The 21,498-nt window shown below is 36.1% G+C and overlaps 1 protein-coding gene across 4 annotated transcripts in view; it reads left to right on the top strand.

Annotated features, from left to right (window-relative positions):
- Positions 1-21,498, top strand: part of RXFP1 (relaxin family peptide receptor 1) — a 101,379-nt gene that overhangs the window by 51,006 nt on the left and 28,875 nt on the right. For 3 of the 4 annotated variants that reach the window (XM_068681080.1, XM_068681081.1, XM_068681082.1), the window contains exon 8: positions 12,172-12,327. The exons of the other annotated variant lie outside the window; for it this stretch is intronic. In XM_068681080.1, the coding sequence (XP_068537181.1) occupies positions 12,172-12,327 (156 nt within the window). The remainder of the gene's footprint in view (positions 1-12,171; positions 12,328-21,498) is intronic. 4 annotated transcript variants of the gene reach the window in all.

The following is a 21,498-nucleotide window of genomic DNA, read 5'->3' on the forward strand; positions in this document are numbered from 1 at the left end:
AGTCTGAGATGGTAGAGGCTGAGGGAAAGGGCAGTGTAAAAGGGAGCCTGCAGGGAACAGTGAATTAATTAAAGGAAAAGACAAGGAGCTCAGAGAGGAGACTAGAGTGCCTGAAGAATAAGGTCAGAGGCTGAGTGGAAAAAGGAGCTGTGCTTGGTCGAGGCTTCTCTCTGCTCTGCTACAAAGCCTAGAAGGAAGCTTAGGATTATCACATTGCTCACTGTCTCATTGCAAAATGTCTCTACCTCCTGCCTAACACCTCTGCTCAGGGGTTGATAATTAATGCTTTCAGGTCTGCAGAGCTAAATGTTCTGAATTAGTAGTGCAGCGTAGCATTGTGTTATGAAATGTGGGAGGAAAACTGGTTTCCTCTTTAAGAACCCAGGATGATACCTACATCAAGTAACATTATTAATTTTACAAACTCAGCGTTGGCATCATTCATCCTGAGTCCTAAACTTAATTTAGCCTATGTGCACATAGTACATTTTTTTCATGCTGTAGCTCCCCAAGAATTTGTGCTTCATGGACTGCACTTGAAGAATGAGTGTGTGGTGAATTATGCTGTGTGACCATCTTAACCTGTGGCAGAAAAGAAAGGTAAATTGTGAATGAGGCTGGAGATTATAAAATGATGTCCATGTGATGAAGGCAACTGAACTCTGTTGTGGAAAACTGATTTCTCTTCCTGTGTCTTGCTCCCAACAGGGATGCTCGGAATGCTTCATAAAAGGAAAATAATTATATGTCAGGTTTTCTAGTTGTCAGCTTGATAATCCTGGTGTAGCAGTGATCGTTTCACAGCTGCCACTGAAATCTGTGAAAGCTGTGCTTTAAGTAATCTATGAAGCTGATTCAGAAACCTAAAATTAGCAGAAACATTTGCCATACATATGCCAATGTCTCAGCTCCACATCTGAGTAATAACGCCTTAACCTACACTGTAATCTAAAGCAATCTGTGGGGACTTGAAAAGGGAAAGGACTACCTCACTGAATCTAAAAGCCATGTGATTGTAGGATAAACATCTTGACTAGTCTGGGAGAATTAATAGCAATACAGTTGGCAAAGATGATTGCATTTTTAGAAGTTTAGTAATGAAGGCTCTTCTACCATGCAAGTACACTTCATCACGTTGTTTTCTTGTCTCCAGTTCCATGGTAAGATGTGAATTAAATGTTACGAAGTGTTACCTAAGAACTATAGACACTGATTTACAGAGACCTTGCTTGTATTCAAATAACACTACAAGCCTCTAGTCTCTTGGTATTTTCTTCGGATTTCAAACCTTGTTATATTAGTTTTAAAGTGTTTCTCAAGTAATTCCTTTCAAATCCCCATGTCTGGTTTGCAAGTATTTTCACTTAGAAATCCTGCTTTATCTTTGGTACAGATTTTCAACATCATGCAGAAAGAACACAACGTCTTCCTTCTTTCCAACTACATGGCAGAAATGGGTATTGAACAGATTTGATTTTCCGCACTCCTAAGTCTTACAAGTCATGTGAGGTTTTTCTTTTCCTGATACATTTCAGAAATTTGTATTTTTTTTATTAATACCCAATGATTTCTCTGGCATGCCTATCTAGGCATTTCTAGGTTTTATGACTGTTTGATTTTTGTTTTAATTCTTTTTAAATCATGTACATGGTTTCACATCACTTTCTAGCCAGGTTGGTTTCTCACATGGAGAAATAGTTCCTGTTTCTGTGGATTTGCAGCTTTGGAAAATATAAAAGATATTTTTAAATAATACACTGTTACAAAGGATTTGACCTTACTAGTGAGTCCTGTCAACAACTATTTTAAGTACTGGAATGTGATCTTGTAAGTTACAAATATCTTGTTAGTGATACAACTGTCACATTCAATCTATAAAACATAAATGTGGCTGGATTGAGATCTCTAGTGAAACAAAAAAAAAAACTTTTTAGGAATTAAACCTTCATTGAAATAATGTATCATAATAAAAGTTGTCCATTTTAGCATTTACTCTCCAGTCAGGTCCATCAATATTCTGTATATTGTATACAGGGAAGCATTAGGAATTAAAATATTTAATGTTTTCACTGGATAGGCTACAGATAATAGTATAGGGTCAAACACACTTAAGGTCTTCCAGTTTTGTTTGTTTTCTGTTTGTTTTTGTTTGTTTGTTTATTTTTAAGTACATGTCACTGTCCTTAACATGATAAACAATAAAAGTAATCCTGTATACAGAGGCATTGATTTTACATTATAAATATCCTTTCATATCCTATTACCTGTGATTTAAGATGTCTGTCAAAGCTTTTAGCTACACAAAACCTTTGGCAAATGCTGTATTGCAATACTCTGCCTTCTCAGTCCCCTTTCTAATAGTGTGATACAGCTATTGTGCTTGTGTGCTAAAATCCCTGCTGAGGCCAGGGCTGCCTTTTTGCAGGCACCATATGCCATGAATGCCATGCCCCATAAAACCTCCTCTCCAAGCAGGCACATCAGATATGAACAGAGACCTGGCAGAAGGGTGTGTGGGGATCAGGATGATGGAGCAGATCACAATCAGAGCAAGCCTCTCTTCCTCCCAGCCCAGTCTTCTGCCTCCTGTGCCATGCTAGAGGTGGGCCTCAATAGTATTGCTCTAATTTAAGCTGTTTCATAGAGCATGCTTTCATGTGTGTTGACAATGAGAAAACATTTGGTGTCAGGAAAGGGCTTCATAATGTGTTGATTTAGCTGGACTGGGGTCGCGAGAATGGAAGTAGAGACAATGTGGAGGTTACATCCATCAGGAGCCCATGCAAATATATTGTTTTGCCAAACTGCATCTACAATGGAGACAGACTTTTTGGAGCATTATCGTTTCTAACTTCATTGTGAACTAATATCCATGTAACTTACACCTATGTGCTGCTAATGCTGCTAATATTTACGTTAATGATTTTGTATAATCTAAAGATTGATCTTGAAATCTTAATCTGCATGCACATTTTTTAGAGTCTGCAAAGGAAGAAATAAACCAGATGTCTCTGATCACTGGTCAGCTAGCTAACACTATTCACTTTAACAAAGTCAGAAACCCTATGAGCTTGAGATAACTTCTGATTTATAGCACTTTAACTGGAGCGTCACAGTTAATAGTGGTAAATGATGTTTACTCATAATAAAAAGATAGTAGACATCGGGTGATTTCTTTCAATTGAGCCAAATATTCATCAGCTGGAATCCAAGAATTCATTTACTGAAGCACAGTCTTCCCAAACTTATTCTTCTCAAAGTAGTCACATGAACCCTTAAAAGGCAAATTCCCTAAAATATTTTCAATTTGTTTTACTTCAAAAATGGAACAAAAGAGAATTGCATTTCATAACACTTTAAGAGGATGGAATCACATAGATTTATAGCAACCTCCTAAATCTGAACTTGTAGTTCTATATTAAATTTGAATTCTTAATAGTTATAAATTGTTATTAGTAAGTAAAGTATGTGAATAAATAAAGTATATCAGATAATCCTGTCTCAGGTTCACCAAGAAAGAATATGTTTTTATTGTTACAAAATTAGTCTTAAGTATGCTTCAGAGCTTCATTTTAAGTTATGCTGGCTTAAATCCATTGTAAGAACTACCATAAAAATCCTTTCAGCTTTTCTTAAAGGCACAAAGAATGGGGAAGAAAAAAAAAAAAAAAAGACTATGTTTCATATTTCAAATACTTTGGGTAAGATTCCCAAAACATTCTTTTTTTCCTCTCACTGTTTAGAGTTCTAGTTAGGGAAAGCTTACCTGAATCTTACCGGAATTACTAACTCTATTTTAAAAAGATTTGTTTCAGTTTGTTTTACTTGAGAGAAGACAAAAAATGTTGTGACTTCTGAAAGTGTGACTTATGTGCAGCTTTCTTAGTTCAAGCCACTCTGTAGAAAAATAAGGGACTAAAGAGCTGTAAGACATGGAGAAAGAGAAAATAAAATCTCAGACCATCATACAATTAGAGTACCAGCAAGTAAATCCCCTGCTCATCGCATTACTGATTTCATTCACTTTTTTTTTGTTGCAGCTTTCTCTTAAGACTTCACTATGAGTACTTTTTCTTCATCTCCTAGTTTTCTTCTTTCTTCTATGCATGCATGAGTGCATGAATACCCATGTACAAGATTTTCTCCCCTGTACATAACAGTTTTTCATGAAAATCAACTAAAGCTGCCTTCCTTTATGGAAACTTCAGAGCTCTATTACACACATCTGTTATTTGTTAATTTGAATGGTTTGGTTTCCACTAATCAGTATTTCAGTTTTGCTTACTTTACAATCACTTATGGCTGATCAGGTTAATTTATGCAAAGCAACACATCTGAAGTGAACTTCTCTCCAGTAATCCCTCATCATTGTCATTAGGTATTTAAATTCAGAGTGCTGGTTATCCAGATGTCATAAGTGATTCTTGCTTGAGGGACACTAATTTATTGATAACCAAGTGTTCTCAATCCTCTTGGCTAAAGTACGTTTTAAATTATGTGATTGCTGAGATAAATGAAAAAACTTCATTAGCATACCATTAGGCATGGTAGGAGTTAGGAAAAATGCTGATAAATAAGATTTTTTCCTGGTATTACAAAGTATCAAAAACACTATTCCTGGTGTGAAGCCTAGGGATTTTATTTATTTATTTATTTTTATGTAAGTGTTTAAACTCATTTATGAGGTACTGCAAAGGAGGAAAAAAGTGATTATTTGAAACAGATTTCAGGCCTTGAAGAACCAGCCCAAGCCTGCTCCACAGTGGCCGTGAGACAGAATCAGTCTCTGAGAGGGGACCTGTGTCCGATGGCTAGCTAATGCCTTTCTGGGTCTTACAGGTGGGATGGTACTACCTGCTGCATGTATTGAATACACTTACTTCATTTTTGTATCTTCACTTTTGTTCTAGGCCTAAAGCCACCCAAAGAAAACCCCAGTGTTTCATCTGTCCACCCTTGATTTTGCACTACTGTGAAACAGAAATTAGTGACATCACAGGAGTTATACCAATGCAAACATACAAAAAACACAGTAGGGCAAATAAAAGCCTACCTTGGAAATGATGTCAAAAACCAGAAAACTGATTGTTTACCAAAATAACAGTCAGACATCATTTCAGTTCTGTGTATTTGGGGAGAAGAAGAGGGAAAGAGGACTGACAGAAAGGCTCGTCAATGCTCGTTAATTTGTGTCTCTGTGTCAGACATTGTGCTGAACCTTCATCCTCTAGGAATGCCTTGCAAAACTTGAGTTTCCAGTTAAAATTAATTTATACTACATTTTGGGGCTTTTTCAGATAATAGATAATGCTAAATATATATATAATATATATATATATATATATAAATATAAAATAGATAATAGATAATAGATAAAGCTTTTTCAGAGCTTTTTAAGCTCTTTTCTGTGCATTAGAGTCCTTTTGTTCTAAGTTCTCTGTAAGCAGAACAAAAAGACAAATTAATAAAAGGTGTAGAGCCAAATCCTCTGGCAAGGTGCCATGTGACCAGCCTGAATTGCTCTGCTTGCAGTTTCTGGCCCTGAAGCTGATTTATCTGGCGGTTCGACAAAGAGGATCTTCCAGTGCTATAGCTGGATTAATTAGACTGAATTAGCTGTGGCATAATTGATAACTAGCTTCAGTAATGTTGCTATGAGATTGGAGTCTATATTTTGCAAAAGATAGTGCAAATTTTGTGCAGCTTTGGAGACTGCTCTTGAAATGAAGGCATTCTGAAATACACAGCAAGATGGAAAGACACAATATGAAATTAAAATCCAAGATAATGACCAGATCAGCATGCAAAATAGTCATTGTACATGCATCTTTTCTGCTAAACTTCTTTAATCTATACTGTGTTTAGTGAAAGCAAATGTTTTCTACAGTTAGTTGTAAACTTATGTGTGTGTAATTCAAGTACTGCACATTCTTAGAATGACATCTGATATGGTCAAGTAAACATAAACGGACTGCAATACAACTGAAAATTGTAATTCTGGTAGCAGTAGCCAAAATATAAAAAGCATGAGTAGGGTTTTAGAAATGAAATTGTTGCAACCATTTGAGATTCTGAATAAATTATAGACATCAGGGCTGAACAATTAGCAAAGGGGAAGATGAGCAAATTAAGGAAAAGGCAACATAATGATAACAGTTTGATTAACATGCCAATGGAGATCCTGTACAGACGTTGAAATTTTTTAAGCCACTGATGTTTTGCCTCCAGGATTAATGTTAAAGTATCTATCATCACTAGAACAAGGCGAGTATTGGTCAACGAATTTTGCCCAAGGAAGTTACTTCAAATGCACATATTAACAGCATTAAAATTCAAGTGTGTAAACTGCTTTTTAGACTTATTAAAAACAGATTCTATTTTCATATAATTGCTTACTGGTTTTTTATGTTAATAGCTAGAATTTTAATACGATAGGATTCCCATCACACAGTGACAGAAATCACTAGTAAGGTTTTCCTGAAAAAGTCTCTCCCAAAGTTGATACTTCTTTAAAATTAGATGCTGAAAAAGACGCATTCCGCTGACAAAGCTGTAGTAAGTTAAGTAAAAGCATAAAAATATTAATTTCATACTTTATCCTGAAACTGGACTAACCTTATCTTGGTCTTTATCATAAATTGGTCCAAACAATTCCTTGCTTAATAGGAAGAAGCTGAGTAATTTGGAGCAAATAATTAATTAGATATGATCTACATGTACTTCTAGCTGTTATTGTGATGAAACTTCAGAGAATAAAATCAGAGAACAGTTCATTAAAAAAAAAAAAAAATTATCTATTGTCTTTGTAAGATCTTCTTGTATCTTTTTTCCTGTCATATAGCAACTCAAATGCTTCTGTTTGGTCAACAACTTGTCATTATTATTCTTCATCAATTATCAATTACCCCTTTTTTAAACTAAAGGAACTCAGTTATAAACCTGCTTTATAACCTTATTCTGATGACGTATATTTGAAAATAAAGGTTACAGTCCTATGAGTCCTCCTTTATATCACGCTAAAGGTTTTTGAAAGCCAGTTCATGGGCCCTTCAAATAACTTTCAGCAAAAAAGAATTTTTTTAATCTCCTGTCATCTTGAAGTGTTCAGGTTAGAACAGAAATGACACGCAAAATCAATTTCAACTTTAACATTTTCTTTGTTGACTCTTCTGTTTAAGACAAAGGAAATATTCTGTTTCAAAACAGCCGTTTCAAAATAAAATGTTCAGATTTTTCTTTCTCTAGCCTGTTTGTCAATGCGTATAGAAGTACAGTACTAGTAACGGATAAAATGGGGGGGGGAGAAGCCTCCCCATTTGATAAATTTACATTAGGGTCTGGAAAACTAGGGCTTTTGTAGCCCTAGTAAAATAACTTTCCATGATACTAAGTACAGGGTGTATTCTTCAACACCACGATCATTTGTCAGTCCTTGTAATCTTTTCAAACTTTTTAAAAATAGTTGGATTTCCTCACCCTCCACACTTTCAAACTGATAACTTATTCCAAGTGAAGACAAACATATTAGCTAACTTGGCTGATGGCATTTGAGAGTCATTTTGGACTCCTGACAGTGGGTCTTCACTTGATTATAATTTTGGAAAATATAGAAATATTTTCCTGCTATCATGATATGCCCTTATTTGAACCTCCAGTAACACAACTGAGACTCATGTGACTAGCAAGTACCAAGCAGTGAGTCACGCTGCTTTCATTAGTTTAACTGTTCTGTCTAATCAGCCCAGTCTTTTTCCATGACCAAGTCCCTTTTTTTATGGAAGTTACAAGTGACTGCATTATTTTCTTCTTCTTCTAGTGCACATCTCTTACTTGGCTTCTCAGATACCATTTGTGACCCACTACCTATTTCCAAGAGATCGTGTAGGGTTTTTTTTGTTTGTTTTTGTGTTTGTTTTTTTTTTTTAAAGAATGCACAGAAATAGTGAGCTAGATGGATCAGTTTGAAGGAAAGCTATGTTCTCCTGAGAATATCTCGTTCTTTCCCAAATATGTTCTCTTCTAGGTTTCTTCTTATAAGATCTTGAAGAGAGGCTGTTGTGTTCTTTCCTCAGTGTTTCTGTATCTCTAGAGGAGACAGTTTTGTCATCTTAACTAGATGACAAGCCAGCTTTGGCTTATTCCTTTTAAAAAGGAAAACTTCAACAATGTTAAATTAGTCTTGTGTTTTCAAGACCAACAGAAGAATTATCTGCATTCTTCAAGGTAAAGGAAAGGTCATGGATGAGTGCCTTAGCAATAAGTGCCTCAAAACAGCAGGTCTGGACTAGCTTAAAAGGTGCATGACGTGTTCTCTTGTTTTCTTTATTAAAGCTTGAGAAGAATTCGGACTGGGGGCAGTGAGGGAGACTGCAAAGTACATGACAGTCAGAAACAGTCAGATTGGGATTTGCAGGATCATGAACATGTACTAGTCTCTGGAACATTACCCTGTAAAGAGACGGAAAGCATCTTGACAGGTTGTTCCTGGTTTTGCCATTTGTATTGATACCACTTCACCTGTCTTTTCCATTTGTTCTAGGAACACTGCAAATATTTTAATATTTACTCTGACTGTTCTGAGAAAAAAATGCTGAAATATGTGAAATTATGTCACTGGAAGAGCAAGAGGTGGTTTTACATAGGACATATATGTTTTGTGGTGTTTGTTTTTATTTTTTTTCTTGGAATATCTGTAAAAGCAATCTTTTTGCTTTTCAGATCAGCCACAGATGTACACTTTTCATCCTCACTATTGAGTCCTAAACAAATCTGTCCTGAGTTCCTCCTTTTAATTAGCTTTTACCTTTGTAGTTAAATTCATTATACACATTTAAAATTTTTTATCTTCCTTTATCTGTCTGTCTGCTGCACAGTTTGCCATTTCTCTGAAGGACATCAGCCCTCCTCTGTCAGCTGTGGAAGATCACAGTATTGGCCCAAATTTGCTCATTATAAAATTGTTATTATTTTTAAGCCAAGTTAATGGTTTATATGTTTTGCTGATGGTACTTCTTTTGTGTTATAGGGGGTCTCATACTTTTAATGCTAACTTGGCTGTAAGAAGCAAAGCTGAGAGAGCACAAAATAACTTCCTTTTTTTTTTTTTTTTTTTTTTGATTTAACACTGAGATAGCTAGTGACATGATGAAATAATCTTTAATCAATAATTTTAGAGCTGTTCAATCAGGAAGTTCAGGAAGTTTAGCAGCTGAAAAGACAGGTCAATGAAACATGAGCTATCAGAAGAGTGGTTCAATTTTCATATATTGGAAAATGAGTAACAGGTAGTAAGGTTGACACCTTTAATATTGCATGATAAAGACGGTATGATAGATCATCCTGACGTGATAAACTCCAGTGTCAGAACAGTCTGTATGTGCAAAATAAGAAGCATAGATTTTTCTTGTTGCTATTGTTGCAATGCTCTCTTTATTTTACTCACATATGAAATACTGTTTAAATTCCCTTAATCCAAAAGATAAACATTTGAATATTGTCTAGCATTTTACAGTGGATTTTACTTTCTTACCTCCTCCCTACCTTTGTCAAGTTTGCCAAATATTTTCCCAGAGGCTTGGGGGTTTTCCATTCATAAATTTGCTGTGATCTGCAGGGCTCAAGCTTCTGTCTTTTTTCGCATAAACAAAATGACCTTAACAAGTCAGTGGACAAAGACCAATACTTTCAATGGTTAGACTTGGATGATGCTGTTAAGTGTTTATGCCTTGATATCTTCCTTCCCAGTCAGATATTTACATGCCAGAGTAATCCTCTGTAGCACAGTACAAGTGATTCAGCGATTCAGAATAGGTGCCATAAGGCTATGTATTTCCAGAGAATTCATAAAATTACACAATCCCTTACTGTGTTTACTCTTTCATAAAGAATTATTTTTGAACTGTGACAGAAAATATTCATTAATTCGTTCAGGAATTAATGCCATTTAACTAAATAATACTTTCTAGAAAACGCTATGAAAGTCCACTGAATGCTGCTGTGAGAAGATAAATGCCATTATTTGCAATCTAAACTGTATAGGCATCAACCCCTGTAAGTGCAATGTTCAGCTCAGTCTCAATATCTCTCCAGTGTGTAGTGAAAACAACTTGACAAAATGTAGAGAGTTTTTTTTTGTTTGTTTGTTTTTGTTTTGTGTTGTTTTTCGTTTCCATTTGTTTTTTCACATTGGTGTTTCAAACCAGGTATCTCAGTTGTCAAATTGTGACAGATAACTGCACTGAAGGGAGCCTCAGTTGTCTGTGATTTTTATCTTTTGCCAGCATGAGACTTTAGGCATTAAGTACCACATGTGCCTGTTTGCTTAATATTATATCATTATATCAGCATAAAATTTTTCGCTAATTATTGTTGTGTGGAAAAAGTTAAACAAAACGTTATGAATATGAGCACAGAACTGTAGGGAACAATGTGCAATGAATTCATGCTGGGATTAGAATATAGCCTTATTTTAAGGTACCTGTGTATAGGAGGGTTAGGGACCTAAAGCATAATTCCTAAAATATTTAAGTCATTACATAAGTTATAGAGTGGTGCATAAAAGCAAAATAATTCAAATTTCAAAAACCATACAGTGATTTTTAGCTGGAATATAGGGTTTCAATGTGGGATGCTTCTAATAGCAAAGACAACTCTGTGCATATGTGAATAACAAAATATTTATCTCAGAATTTCCTCCTGCTACTGCTCTTGCGTTTCAGTTTTCAATAGTTGTAAACATTGTCAAGGGCTTAACAGCTGAAAGTTCTTCCAGAAGAGATTTCTTATGAATTTGAAGTACTTAATTTACTTTCAGGTGATTCCCTTAGTGTAGGAGAAAAATGAGGGCTAAAATTGGATGTTGTATAATAACACGTTCCTTGTTAAACTGAAAAAGTTATATAAAAGACTCATATCTTGTCTTATGAAAATAGCCTGGAAAAACAGTTGCATATTCAAACAGTATATTGCCACTTCTGAAACAAGCATCCCATCACAGCTGGTGAAGTTTATATAGAGTATTTCAAGTGGTCTAAGATAGCACTGGAACTTAAAATATAATTTGTATGGAACTTGAGTCCTCTGTTACAGCATCCACTAAGTCAAAAGTTAACTATAATGACTATCTGGTTTTATTTTATTTTATTTTATTTTATTTTATTTTATTTTATTTTATTTTATTTGAAAGTACTTCAAAATTTAAATAGCAAACCTTTGCAGAATGGTACTTCAGTGGTTAGGGTTGCTGAAGCTTTGGAAGCTGGAAGAGCACTAGGTAACATTGTGGGCTGATGATGCTTTTCCCTCTTTCCAATGTACTGGAAATTTAACCAATTGCATTCTAGAGCAATTTCAAACCCTTTCCATCGAATGCTCATGGAAAGTAGTTGATCTTGTACATTAGGAAATTCAAGCTGACACTGCAAACCATTACAAAAGCAGCTTGTAGACCAACTGTGCTTATCATGGAAACAAAATGTTGGTGGCAGCAGAATTTGTCCCTCAGTTGCACTGAAGGGACTGGTAAGGCATCATGCGTCTGCAGATGTGAGAAACTGAAGCTGCTGGAGTATAGAGAGCAGAGGAATGGGGGACGAGAAGAATCCTTAGTCGTTCTTCAACAAAGCTATGTCACAGATTTGAGCTTACTTTCCTTGTGCTTTGATCCTTGATCAGTCTACATCCAGTAATTGCTTTAAAATTAGAATACATTTTAAAATATATAATTTTGACTTTGTACGAAAAGGATTTATCTATCTGGGGCTGAAATTTCAGCACAAATTAATATAATCCATATCTACATAGCTTATCTGGCATATCGCTATAATAAATTAATTTCTAGTGCAAAGCAAAGCTATCCTTTTAAATAGTGGCCTTAGGTCATTTCTCTTGTATGATTAGCACTTCCATCTTATTACTAGGATGCGTTGGGAGGAATTACCTGGTTGCTTTATATCAAAGCAAATATTAATTAGCTTACGATATAAATGTTTCTTGCCAAGTTAACAGTACTTAATATACTCTTGTAATTGCATGTCCAAAGAACTAATATGTATTTATCACTTGATATTCACATTCAAATGCAAATGAGTAAATATAAAAGCATAATCCCAATAATCTTTATACATTAAGAGCATATCTTGAAGTAAGCATATTCTTTCTGTGTCTGTTTAGTCATTCGTGACTCCTTGGAAGATCATGTTTCTGGAGGCGGTGCCACCTGCCCCCTGGGCTATTTTCCATGTGGCAATATCACCAAGTGCTTGCCCCAACAACTTCACTGTAATGGTGAGGATGACTGTGGGAATCATGCTGATGAAGACAACTGTGGTACGTGGTTAAGACTTTACTTTGCTTCTGACGGTCACTGAAACCCTTACACTGTTCATATCAACTGGGGGTTTGCAGAGAATTAGCAATAAGAAAGGTACATGTATTGCAGAGGATATTGCAGGTATTTGCTTTAGCTGATAAAACCACCCAACTAGCCATTTCCTAGGAAGAAAGGACCACATTTTTTGTTTGCATCTTGTGTAAGTTTATCCAATTGTATCTGTGCTTTGAACTTATTTGGATGTATTGTTTTGATTTGTACATATGTGTGCATGTGATGTAGCAAAGATCCCTGCTGAGGAAAGGTGGAGGTACAAGCTGACAGAGTTTTTTATGCTTGACAGATCTTAAAGCTGTCTGGGAAGAGTAATTTAGAAGAATTTTCAAGGTTTGCCAAAAAGCTTTCGTGTCCTAATGCAGAGGGAAAAACAAAACTGTGATTGTGTGTGTTCTGCAAGCTACACTGCTACCAGGCTTTGTGTTTTGGAAATGTTGAAATCTGAGGAAATGCACGCAAACAGGCCACTGCTGCCTGCCCATGTCACTCCTGGCCCTGCTGGATGATAGCCATGAACCTGGCTGGTTCGTGGGCTTTACCTCAGCTGCAAACTGAGCAGAGTCAGGACATGGACTCTGCATAGGCACTTGCCATGCTCACAAAAAAACAGCATGGCCTGGGCACAACTTTAGTCTGTGCTGAACAGCATCTCTCATGCAGTGGCTGGGCACTGTTTGGAGGGTAGCACAGGCCAGGGATAGTCTGGGAAATGCTTCTGAGTGTTTTGTGAGAGCTTAGCAATTTGGTTGAGAGCTGTGGCTGCAGGGAGAGAAAAGCAGCCCTAGCACATCTTATTGTCAACTTAATAACAGCCTGGATGCTTTCAGAGCTACACTCCAGAACTTCTCATCCCTGGCAGATGGGGAAACCAGACTTCCTATTCCTGAGTAGCTTGCCTGTAGCAGTGGAGGGCAGCCAGATGTACAGTGCTCTGCTGCACACCCTGCCTCCATCTCCATGGAGCGAAGCAGGTGAACTGTCTGCCTGCTCCAGCCAGGCACACTGCCATCAGAACTGTGCATGGAGCCAACAAAAGAAAAAAAAATGAAGTGAAACTACAAAGATACATATACCAAAAGAAATTTTCAGAAAGATAGAGTTTGAAACAAAATGTGGTAAAGGTATTTTTCATTAACTATCTCAGCAAAATGAAAGAAGTTTTGAAAATAGTCTCACTTGTTCTCGTTGCATATTTTTGGAGCTGATTGTTGTGTCTGTGTGCAAGCATTTATGCCTATCAAATTCTAGCATATTAGGCTATACAAACTTGCTTTTAATTCTAATCCCATTTAATGGACCTGCAGTTTTCTCTAGTTTTATGACACTTGCTTCTGCCTTAAACATACTTTTCATTGCCAATAACCAAAATCCTAACAAAACTGGTTCTTTTTCTGTTATTTTTCTATGCACAGGTTACTATTTAAACAGTTAGTTTATGCATGTTCCATTTCTTTATGGTACCAGAAAGTCTACTGTGCAAGGACTTGGTGAAAGTGTACAGCTCAATCAAGTGAGGATACACACAGTTTTGTAATGGGATATACAGTACAGCAGAGCCTGCAAGACAATTCAGCTACAATATAGAATCCAATTCTGAGTATAGTAATTCAAGAATGAGATAGAGACAATTTCAGAAAGCCTAAGTCATAAAAAATTAAGAGTCATTGTATTGACTCCCTGAGAAATCCATGCTATTAGTGTTATTCTTGTGTCTTGACCCCATATTCTCATTTGGAAATGCATGCTTTGTGTAATGCATCAAGGTCATACTCAGCAGTATTGTTTCCTCAAAAACTGATGTAGCAGTCAAATTTTATTATTTGAATAAGGGAAGAGTCACTACATTGCCTGAGAATACAAAATGTTCTGATGAGGTGTTTGTAGCTCTCCTACACTGCAGTACATGTGGCAATCTTTGGGGGATAGGTCTCTGTTTAGTAACCATTCATCTTAAAATCCAAGAAAGGAAGTCCCCTGATTAGCTCCCAAGACAAAGAAGCTAAGAAGCTATTTTTCTGCTGCCATTTCCCAGGACCATTTTAGTATGCCTGCCCTATGCCAGGAGTAATAACTGGTTCTTTCTAACCTTTTTTTTTTTTTTTTTTTTTTTTTTTTTTTTATATATGTATAATTTGCAACTAGTTTTCAGTTGAAGTCATTGCTCCTGGTTACAGAAAAGCAATTCAAAATTAAATTATTCCAGCGAAGTAATTGTCCTATGCAGTATCATTGGAAATCCACAAGGTACTCTAATTAAGTAGCTCAACTTTTAAATTCTTGTACACTTTCATCTTGCATAAATCTCAATAAGAGCTTTGAGGTGGTCAGTCTACAACATTCAACACAGCACATGTGGGGATGGAGAAAAATCACTATAGACCCTCAAAGGTATTCAAAAGTTATTTATATATATACAAATATATATATTCATGTGTCTCAAGTAAGGCTACAACAACCACTTCACTATTAATGTCTTCATTAATGATAAAGCACTATCTTAAGCCTACAGAAAAATATTATAGTGAAGACTTGCATGTATCTTGGAGCAGTACTATAAAATAAGGAGACAAAGCAAAAAAAAAAATATGAACAGTAGTTCTGTGATGGAGAGGACAATACTGATGAAAAAGAAAAGGAAAAAAAAAATCACTTCTTTTGAAAATCATAATACTGCTATTGGAAAAAAAAATAGGTACAATTGTTTGAAAAAACAGGTACTCTGAACATAAGAAAATCCAAAGTCCAGCTGTTCAATAGTAGCCTCAAAGTGTGCTGAATATTAATAGCAACAGCAATTACAGAAATAGCACTTTTAAGAAATATCAATGTATTAAAGAAGCAGAGAAGCAACTAGCATGAAAAGCGCACTTAGATCTTCTGAGAGAGAGTTGCTTTGTAAAAGTCTTTAAATGTCATTGCAACAAAAAGAAAAAGGCCTAGTTTCTTCTTCTATGGCTGGCAATTAGAATGTGATTCAAAAGCTGTCTCAGTATTCTGGTCTTGCAAATTAATTACTTAACTTGGAATCTTAGAGCTCCGCATCCAATATGGTTAATTAGCAACATGGTTTACAGTGTGCCCAGTAACCTACTGGATTACTGCTCTTTTATTATTTAATTGTTTGATCTTCATTGTGCAATGAACAAATTATACACTGACATATTCTGTGCCCCAAATATGTTGAATGCATACCGCAGACATTTGAAAAAAGCAAAGATTTCACTAAATATTCCAAGTGTCTTGTAGCAATCCTGTCCATTTCTTCTTTTCCTGAGTAAAGTTCTATAGGTCCCCATTTCATTCCTATAATGATATTTATTGTTGCAATCTTTGAGATTTGCCATATTAGTCCTGGTTCATGCACTGCATACCCCATAACAGTAAAACGTGATAATAAATATTTGAAACAAAACTGATTCCTCATTGATAGATGTTTTCAGATGTGCAGTAATTGCAGTTCTTGTTCAACCCAGGTACAGAGAAGTGATGTGACATAAAATTAGGATCATAGGCAGAGTCAGAAACAGATCTGAGACTGCCATGGTAGGGCTTAACCTCGGGGTATGGATCTCCTACTGATGAGGTCAACTTCACCATTTCTTCCACTTCCCACCCATTCTGGGAAGGGGGGAACTGTAGCCAATAGGTTACAGTAGAATGAAGCCACTTGTGTTTGAAAATTCATATGCCTTTTTCACCCAGTTGGATTTCCAGCCAATAAAATAATATGTGCGATATTCTGATGGGAAAGAGCTTGAGGCAATATAGTAAACAGCAATAAGAGCAGAGTAGCAATTTATCATGCCCTAAGTGATGAGAGGTTCTTTTCAAACTATCACTAGATAACCTTAAACATGCATGGAAAATATAATCTTAGCTTTTGAAATTGAAAACATAGTCCATCAAGTCAAAGCGGGAGGCTCTGCAAATTTGCCATAAAGATGATATTTTTAAATAAAAATGATTTATTTAAAGTTTTATCATTCGTCATAAAAGCTTATGGCCTTGAGGAATTTTCCTTTCTAAGGCTGAATGTGGCAGTAAATTGTTCTCTGCTCTTCCACCCCATACTTATCCTTCTGAAGCATTGAGTTCTTCATAAAATGGCCAAGTGTGATGTCTACCAGTTCAGCCTTTATCACATTTCACTTGGAATTATTTTTGTATCTGTTAGCAAAACCTAAACTGTGGAAAAATGGTAGCAATTCCAGCATCCTTCTATGCCCAAGCTTAACTAAAGCTCAAGTTGGCAAAGCAGCATGAGTTTAAGAGTATTTGTCCCATTTGGTTTTGTGGCTACTTAATGTTTGTAGATGGATTTTTTTTTTTCATTTTCACTGCTTTTTTAAATAATTAGGAAGGATAAATACTAGGCATAATCACCAATTCTGCTTGGCTAATACTTTGGTAACAGTGATACGGGAATTGTTCCTAAAACAGGTAGAATAAAAAGTATTTCTCACACTGAAGACTTTGCTGCAATGTTACTGTTAATGTACCCTAACCTAGCTCTGGGCAAAGCTCTTTGAAGCTCAATGGCATATTAAAAGTGCCACATTACATATTCCCCAGTACTTATTTGTGGAGATTAATCTCTGGTTTGACAGTGATACTTAATGATAAGCTAAGCAAAACCAACAACAGCAGATAAAAACAGCAGCTGTTTAATACAAAACAAACATAACAGAGCAGTATTTGTGATGTAGTTTTCACTGAGTCCACATTTGTTTATATGAACAATTTCTGACATGACAAATTGCAAAAACTTATGTAAAGTTAAATCATAACATAAATGTACTCTATAACTTTGGACAGAAGACAAGCAAACTTGCCAGTAATCATCTATGGATATTTGTTTTCAAAATACAAACTCTCTGAGTATCTTCAGACAGTTTTTTCCTTAATCTGCTCCCCAATTAAGTATTTACATTTAGAAGCTTGTATTTAAGCACTTTATATATATATATAAATTCATTAGTCTTCTGTGCACTTAGAGGGCTGAATGAGCAAAATTCTATCCTAGATAAGAGTCAGCTTTCTCTGAATAAATATTCTTACTATATCATTATGTAGTGATAAAAGTGTAATGTTATCAGGCTAATAACTTCTGCGTAATCATCTCCTCTAGATACATCACTAGGTCACTTATCATTTTGTACTCATGTTAATTATAAAGTGCTGCAAAAATTATCAATGCAGTTAAATTTTAAATCATTGTAGGACTGAAAATCTGTTCCTCCTGTGTGATCTTCCTAGATCTTTGCTGCAGTTGACCATAATATTCCCCCCATAATCAGCATGATTTGCTCATCCTACATGTAAACTAGTTGTTTTACTAATATGAAGCCAGTGAATGGAATACGTTGAGAAACGTTGCAGTAAATAATAACTATGCAACTTACCTCAGTTTTCTTGTTCCTAAACCAGCCACCAGTGCTTGAATTTAGTTTGGTACAAAACTGTATGTGGAGAAATATAGAAATGTAATCAGATCTCAAAAGGTACTGAGCTTTTCTCCTTTCAGAGGAAGCTCTGAATGTTACATTCTACCTGGGCAAGTTGAAAGCACATGTTATGATATTTTTTGAAGTCTAAGAGGAAGCCCTACTGGTTTGTCTCAGATCCATTTAGCACTATGTGTCAGCGTCCTGTAGTTACAGGCTCTGAAAATCCCTTGCATACAAAGTACAGGTGCAGTCATACCTTTATAAATAGTCCTTCCACTTTCAGATTTACAACCTTTTCCTAGCTTCAATTAGGGTTTGATAATGCAGTCTAAATCTATGTAGTTATTGGATTTACGATGTTCTGTTCTAAATTTAAAATGCAAACAATAAGACCAACATAAAACCTTCAGTCATACCTCCTGGGCTTTTGATCACAACATGTCTTATGAAATAAGGCTCAGCCTGGTGAGAAGTGATCTGGACTGACTCCACTAAAATCAATGGAAAGGCTCCCACTGACCACTGACATCAGTGAGCAAAGATTCATAACTTACCTAAATTAGGAAACTAATAAAAAGCTCAGATATTTCAAAAAATGTTTGTGACTCATGTGCTAGCATTTCTAAATACCACTGGATAAGATTTTTGGAAACGCTGTTCTAGCAGTGATTTTTTTTCTCTAAATGGGATGAAGTCTAGATTGCAATCTGCAACCTGTCACAGAAACAGCAGATATAAAATACAGTATCTTCCCATGTAGTCTGTGACACATAACTCTCATAATTAAATGCCTTAATTTTTCTCTTAGACGTAATTTCTGATAGAGTGGATATGCCTTCTACTTTGCTTAAAGTTAGGTTTACTGTTGTTTCACACTACTGACTTGTTCTTATATTCCATCTTGAAACTGGTTGTTGAAAGAGACTCTTAATTTATTACTAGCAAATCTCTAGACTAAATGGTTATGTGCCTAATTGTTTGCACCTCTGTAGACTGGATACTTGTATTATGAATGGGGCATTAGAAAAGCATCAGCTAGTATTGCATATCTGACTAGAACTTACTAGCAAGAATAAAAAGGAAGGGAATAGAAAGAGCACCATGCTATGGTATTTTATCTTTTTTTTTTTCGCTAGCAGGGTCTTTAATTATGTAGTACTTAATAGAGAAAAACTAGCCTGAGCTATTTTGAGAGCACAAGTTTCTTCAGTGTTAAGAAATTTGGCTTCTGGACAATTTTGCTGATAGTTCTGCAAAACTGTTTTTTTGGCAGTTAGGCAGTGATTGTAGTATGTGTGCATTTGTTTTTTAATCACAGTGTCATAGCCACATTTTTCCAGTCCAGTGAAGCAAGAACAGGCATGCAGATTTAATTTAAGATGTTTTGTGACTCTCCGGAGGAGTTCTTCACTGGCTAAATGCACTTACCATTGTTTTGCTCCCAGGCCTAAGAGGTCTCAGAACAAAAGGCAGCATTCAGCTCCCCAAATCTAAAGTTCACTTATGGATATTCGTTAAGGTCTCTGTAGCTCATAGGCTGCATATACAATGGAAGTCACAAACGTGAATTTCAGAAAGAACTGGGGCAGCAGGCTGTTTGAAGTCTGGCACATATTTGCCTCTTAGAAGCACAGGCCTGACCTGTTACTGGGGTTGATGCAATCAGCAGGTTGCCTTGCTAAATAAGTTATACTACCTCCTTTAAAAAGGGCCTATAAAATTGAACAGGTTGAAAGCAGTAAAATTCTGTATAGTTGTCATAATGTTTTCATGTATGTTTCTTTGAAGGTCTGTAAAATTTTATAGAATTATTGCAGTGCTAGAGATTTGTTAAATCATATTCTACATTTCCATAGCAGAAATCTAAATTTGTATGGGATGTTTGAAACCATCTACGCAAAAGATATATGCTTTAATATTACAAGATTGCTCATAAGAGATAGGAAATTTCAGAGAATATGTTTCCCATTTTTGCCTCAAAACATTGCAAACAAGCTTGACAAGTCTATTTTTCAAATTTAAACTACTAATGAATGATTATATATTTATCTCATGTTTTCATGGCATAGTATTTTTTTCTATTGTACTTACATTTAAATCTCATTTTTTAATTTTATGAGACAAAATTCATGTTTGAGCCCTAGATTGTAAATTCTGTTTATAAAGCAAAAAGAAAACACTTGGAGGTCAGAGGCATGTTCAGAAGATAACATATAATTGGCAAAAGATCAAATTTTTGAGCTTCACATGGAAATTTTTTATATATGTAGTTGTATGTAATACAAGAGTTGTATATAATAGTGCTGTTGGCATGTTGCAGGGAAGTGATGCCATCCAGAGGGATATTGACAGGCTTGAGAGATAGGCCCGTCTGAATCAGTTCAACAATACCGAGCGCAATATCCTGCACTTGGGTCAGGGCATTCCCAAACACAAATACAGGCTGGATGGAGAATGGATTGAGAGAAGGACCTGGGGGTGTTGGTTGATGAGAAGCTCTCCATGAGCCAGCGGTGTGTGCTTGCAGTTCAGAAAGCCAACCATGTCCTGGGCTGCATCAAAAAAAGTACAGCCAGCAGGGCAAGGGAGGTGATTGTCCTTCTCTACTCCACCTGTGTGAGGCCCCCACCTGGAGTGCTGCATTCAGCTCGGGAGACCCCAGCACACGAAGGACATGGACCAGTTAGAGCAGCTCCAGAGGAGGTCCATGAGGATGATCAAATGCTGGAGTACCTGTCCCGTGAAGGCACGCTGAGGGCGTTGCAATTCTTCAGCTTGGGGAAGAGAAGACTCCACAGAGACCTTACAGCAGCCTTCCAGTACCTAAAGGAGGTCTACAGGAAAGCTGGGGAGGGACTCTTGGTCAAGGAGTCTAGACAAGGGGTAATGTCTTTAAACTGAATGAGGATAGACTTAGATTAGATATTAGGAAGAAAATTTTTACTGTGGAATTGGTGAGGCACTGGCACAGGTTGCCCAGAGAAGCAGTGGGTGTCCCATCTCTGCAGGAGTTCAAGGCCAGGCTGGATGGGGCTTTGGGCAACCTGGTCTGGTGGGAGGTGTCCCTGCCCATGGTGGAGGGTCGGAACTAGGTGATCTTTAAGGTCCCTTCCAACCTAACCCATTCTTCGATTATATACAGCCAATTTTTTTATTTTTAAATATATTTTTTTCATTGCCATTCATTCACATTACGTGGCATTGAAATCATTAGATTTACACTGATGTAAACTATCAACAAATTTAATAGCTTTGCTGAAGCTCTTGAGGCTTTTAATCAACTTCTTTGTTAATATCTTTAAAGGTTGTTGATAACAAAGTGGAACTTTTATATTTCACTAGACTTTTGTCTCTTCTGGTCTCCAATGTCATGGCTTACTGCTAAGGGAGCTTTTGAGCAACACAAGTTTTTATAGATGTATTTATGTAGTTACCTTATTTACTTTATCACATTTATTTTAAAAAATGGAAAATAGGTCCAGAAAAACAAAAGAGAAAATTGAAATAATGTATTTAGATTAAAAGTACTGTTACATAAACTAGAAAACTCCCTTTTGCAAGTGTTTTACAGGAATAAAAGTACAATATTGAGAAGACATTTATTTTTTGGAAATTTGAGCCTGCTTATTTTCTTAAAAGTTGCAGATTAATTAAGTTATCTTA

The sequence above is a fragment of the Anas acuta genome, chromosome 4 (assembly GCF_963932015.1).
Source record: "Anas acuta chromosome 4, bAnaAcu1.1, whole genome shotgun sequence".
Classification (NCBI taxonomy): domain Eukaryota; kingdom Metazoa; phylum Chordata; class Aves; order Anseriformes; family Anatidae; genus Anas; species Anas acuta.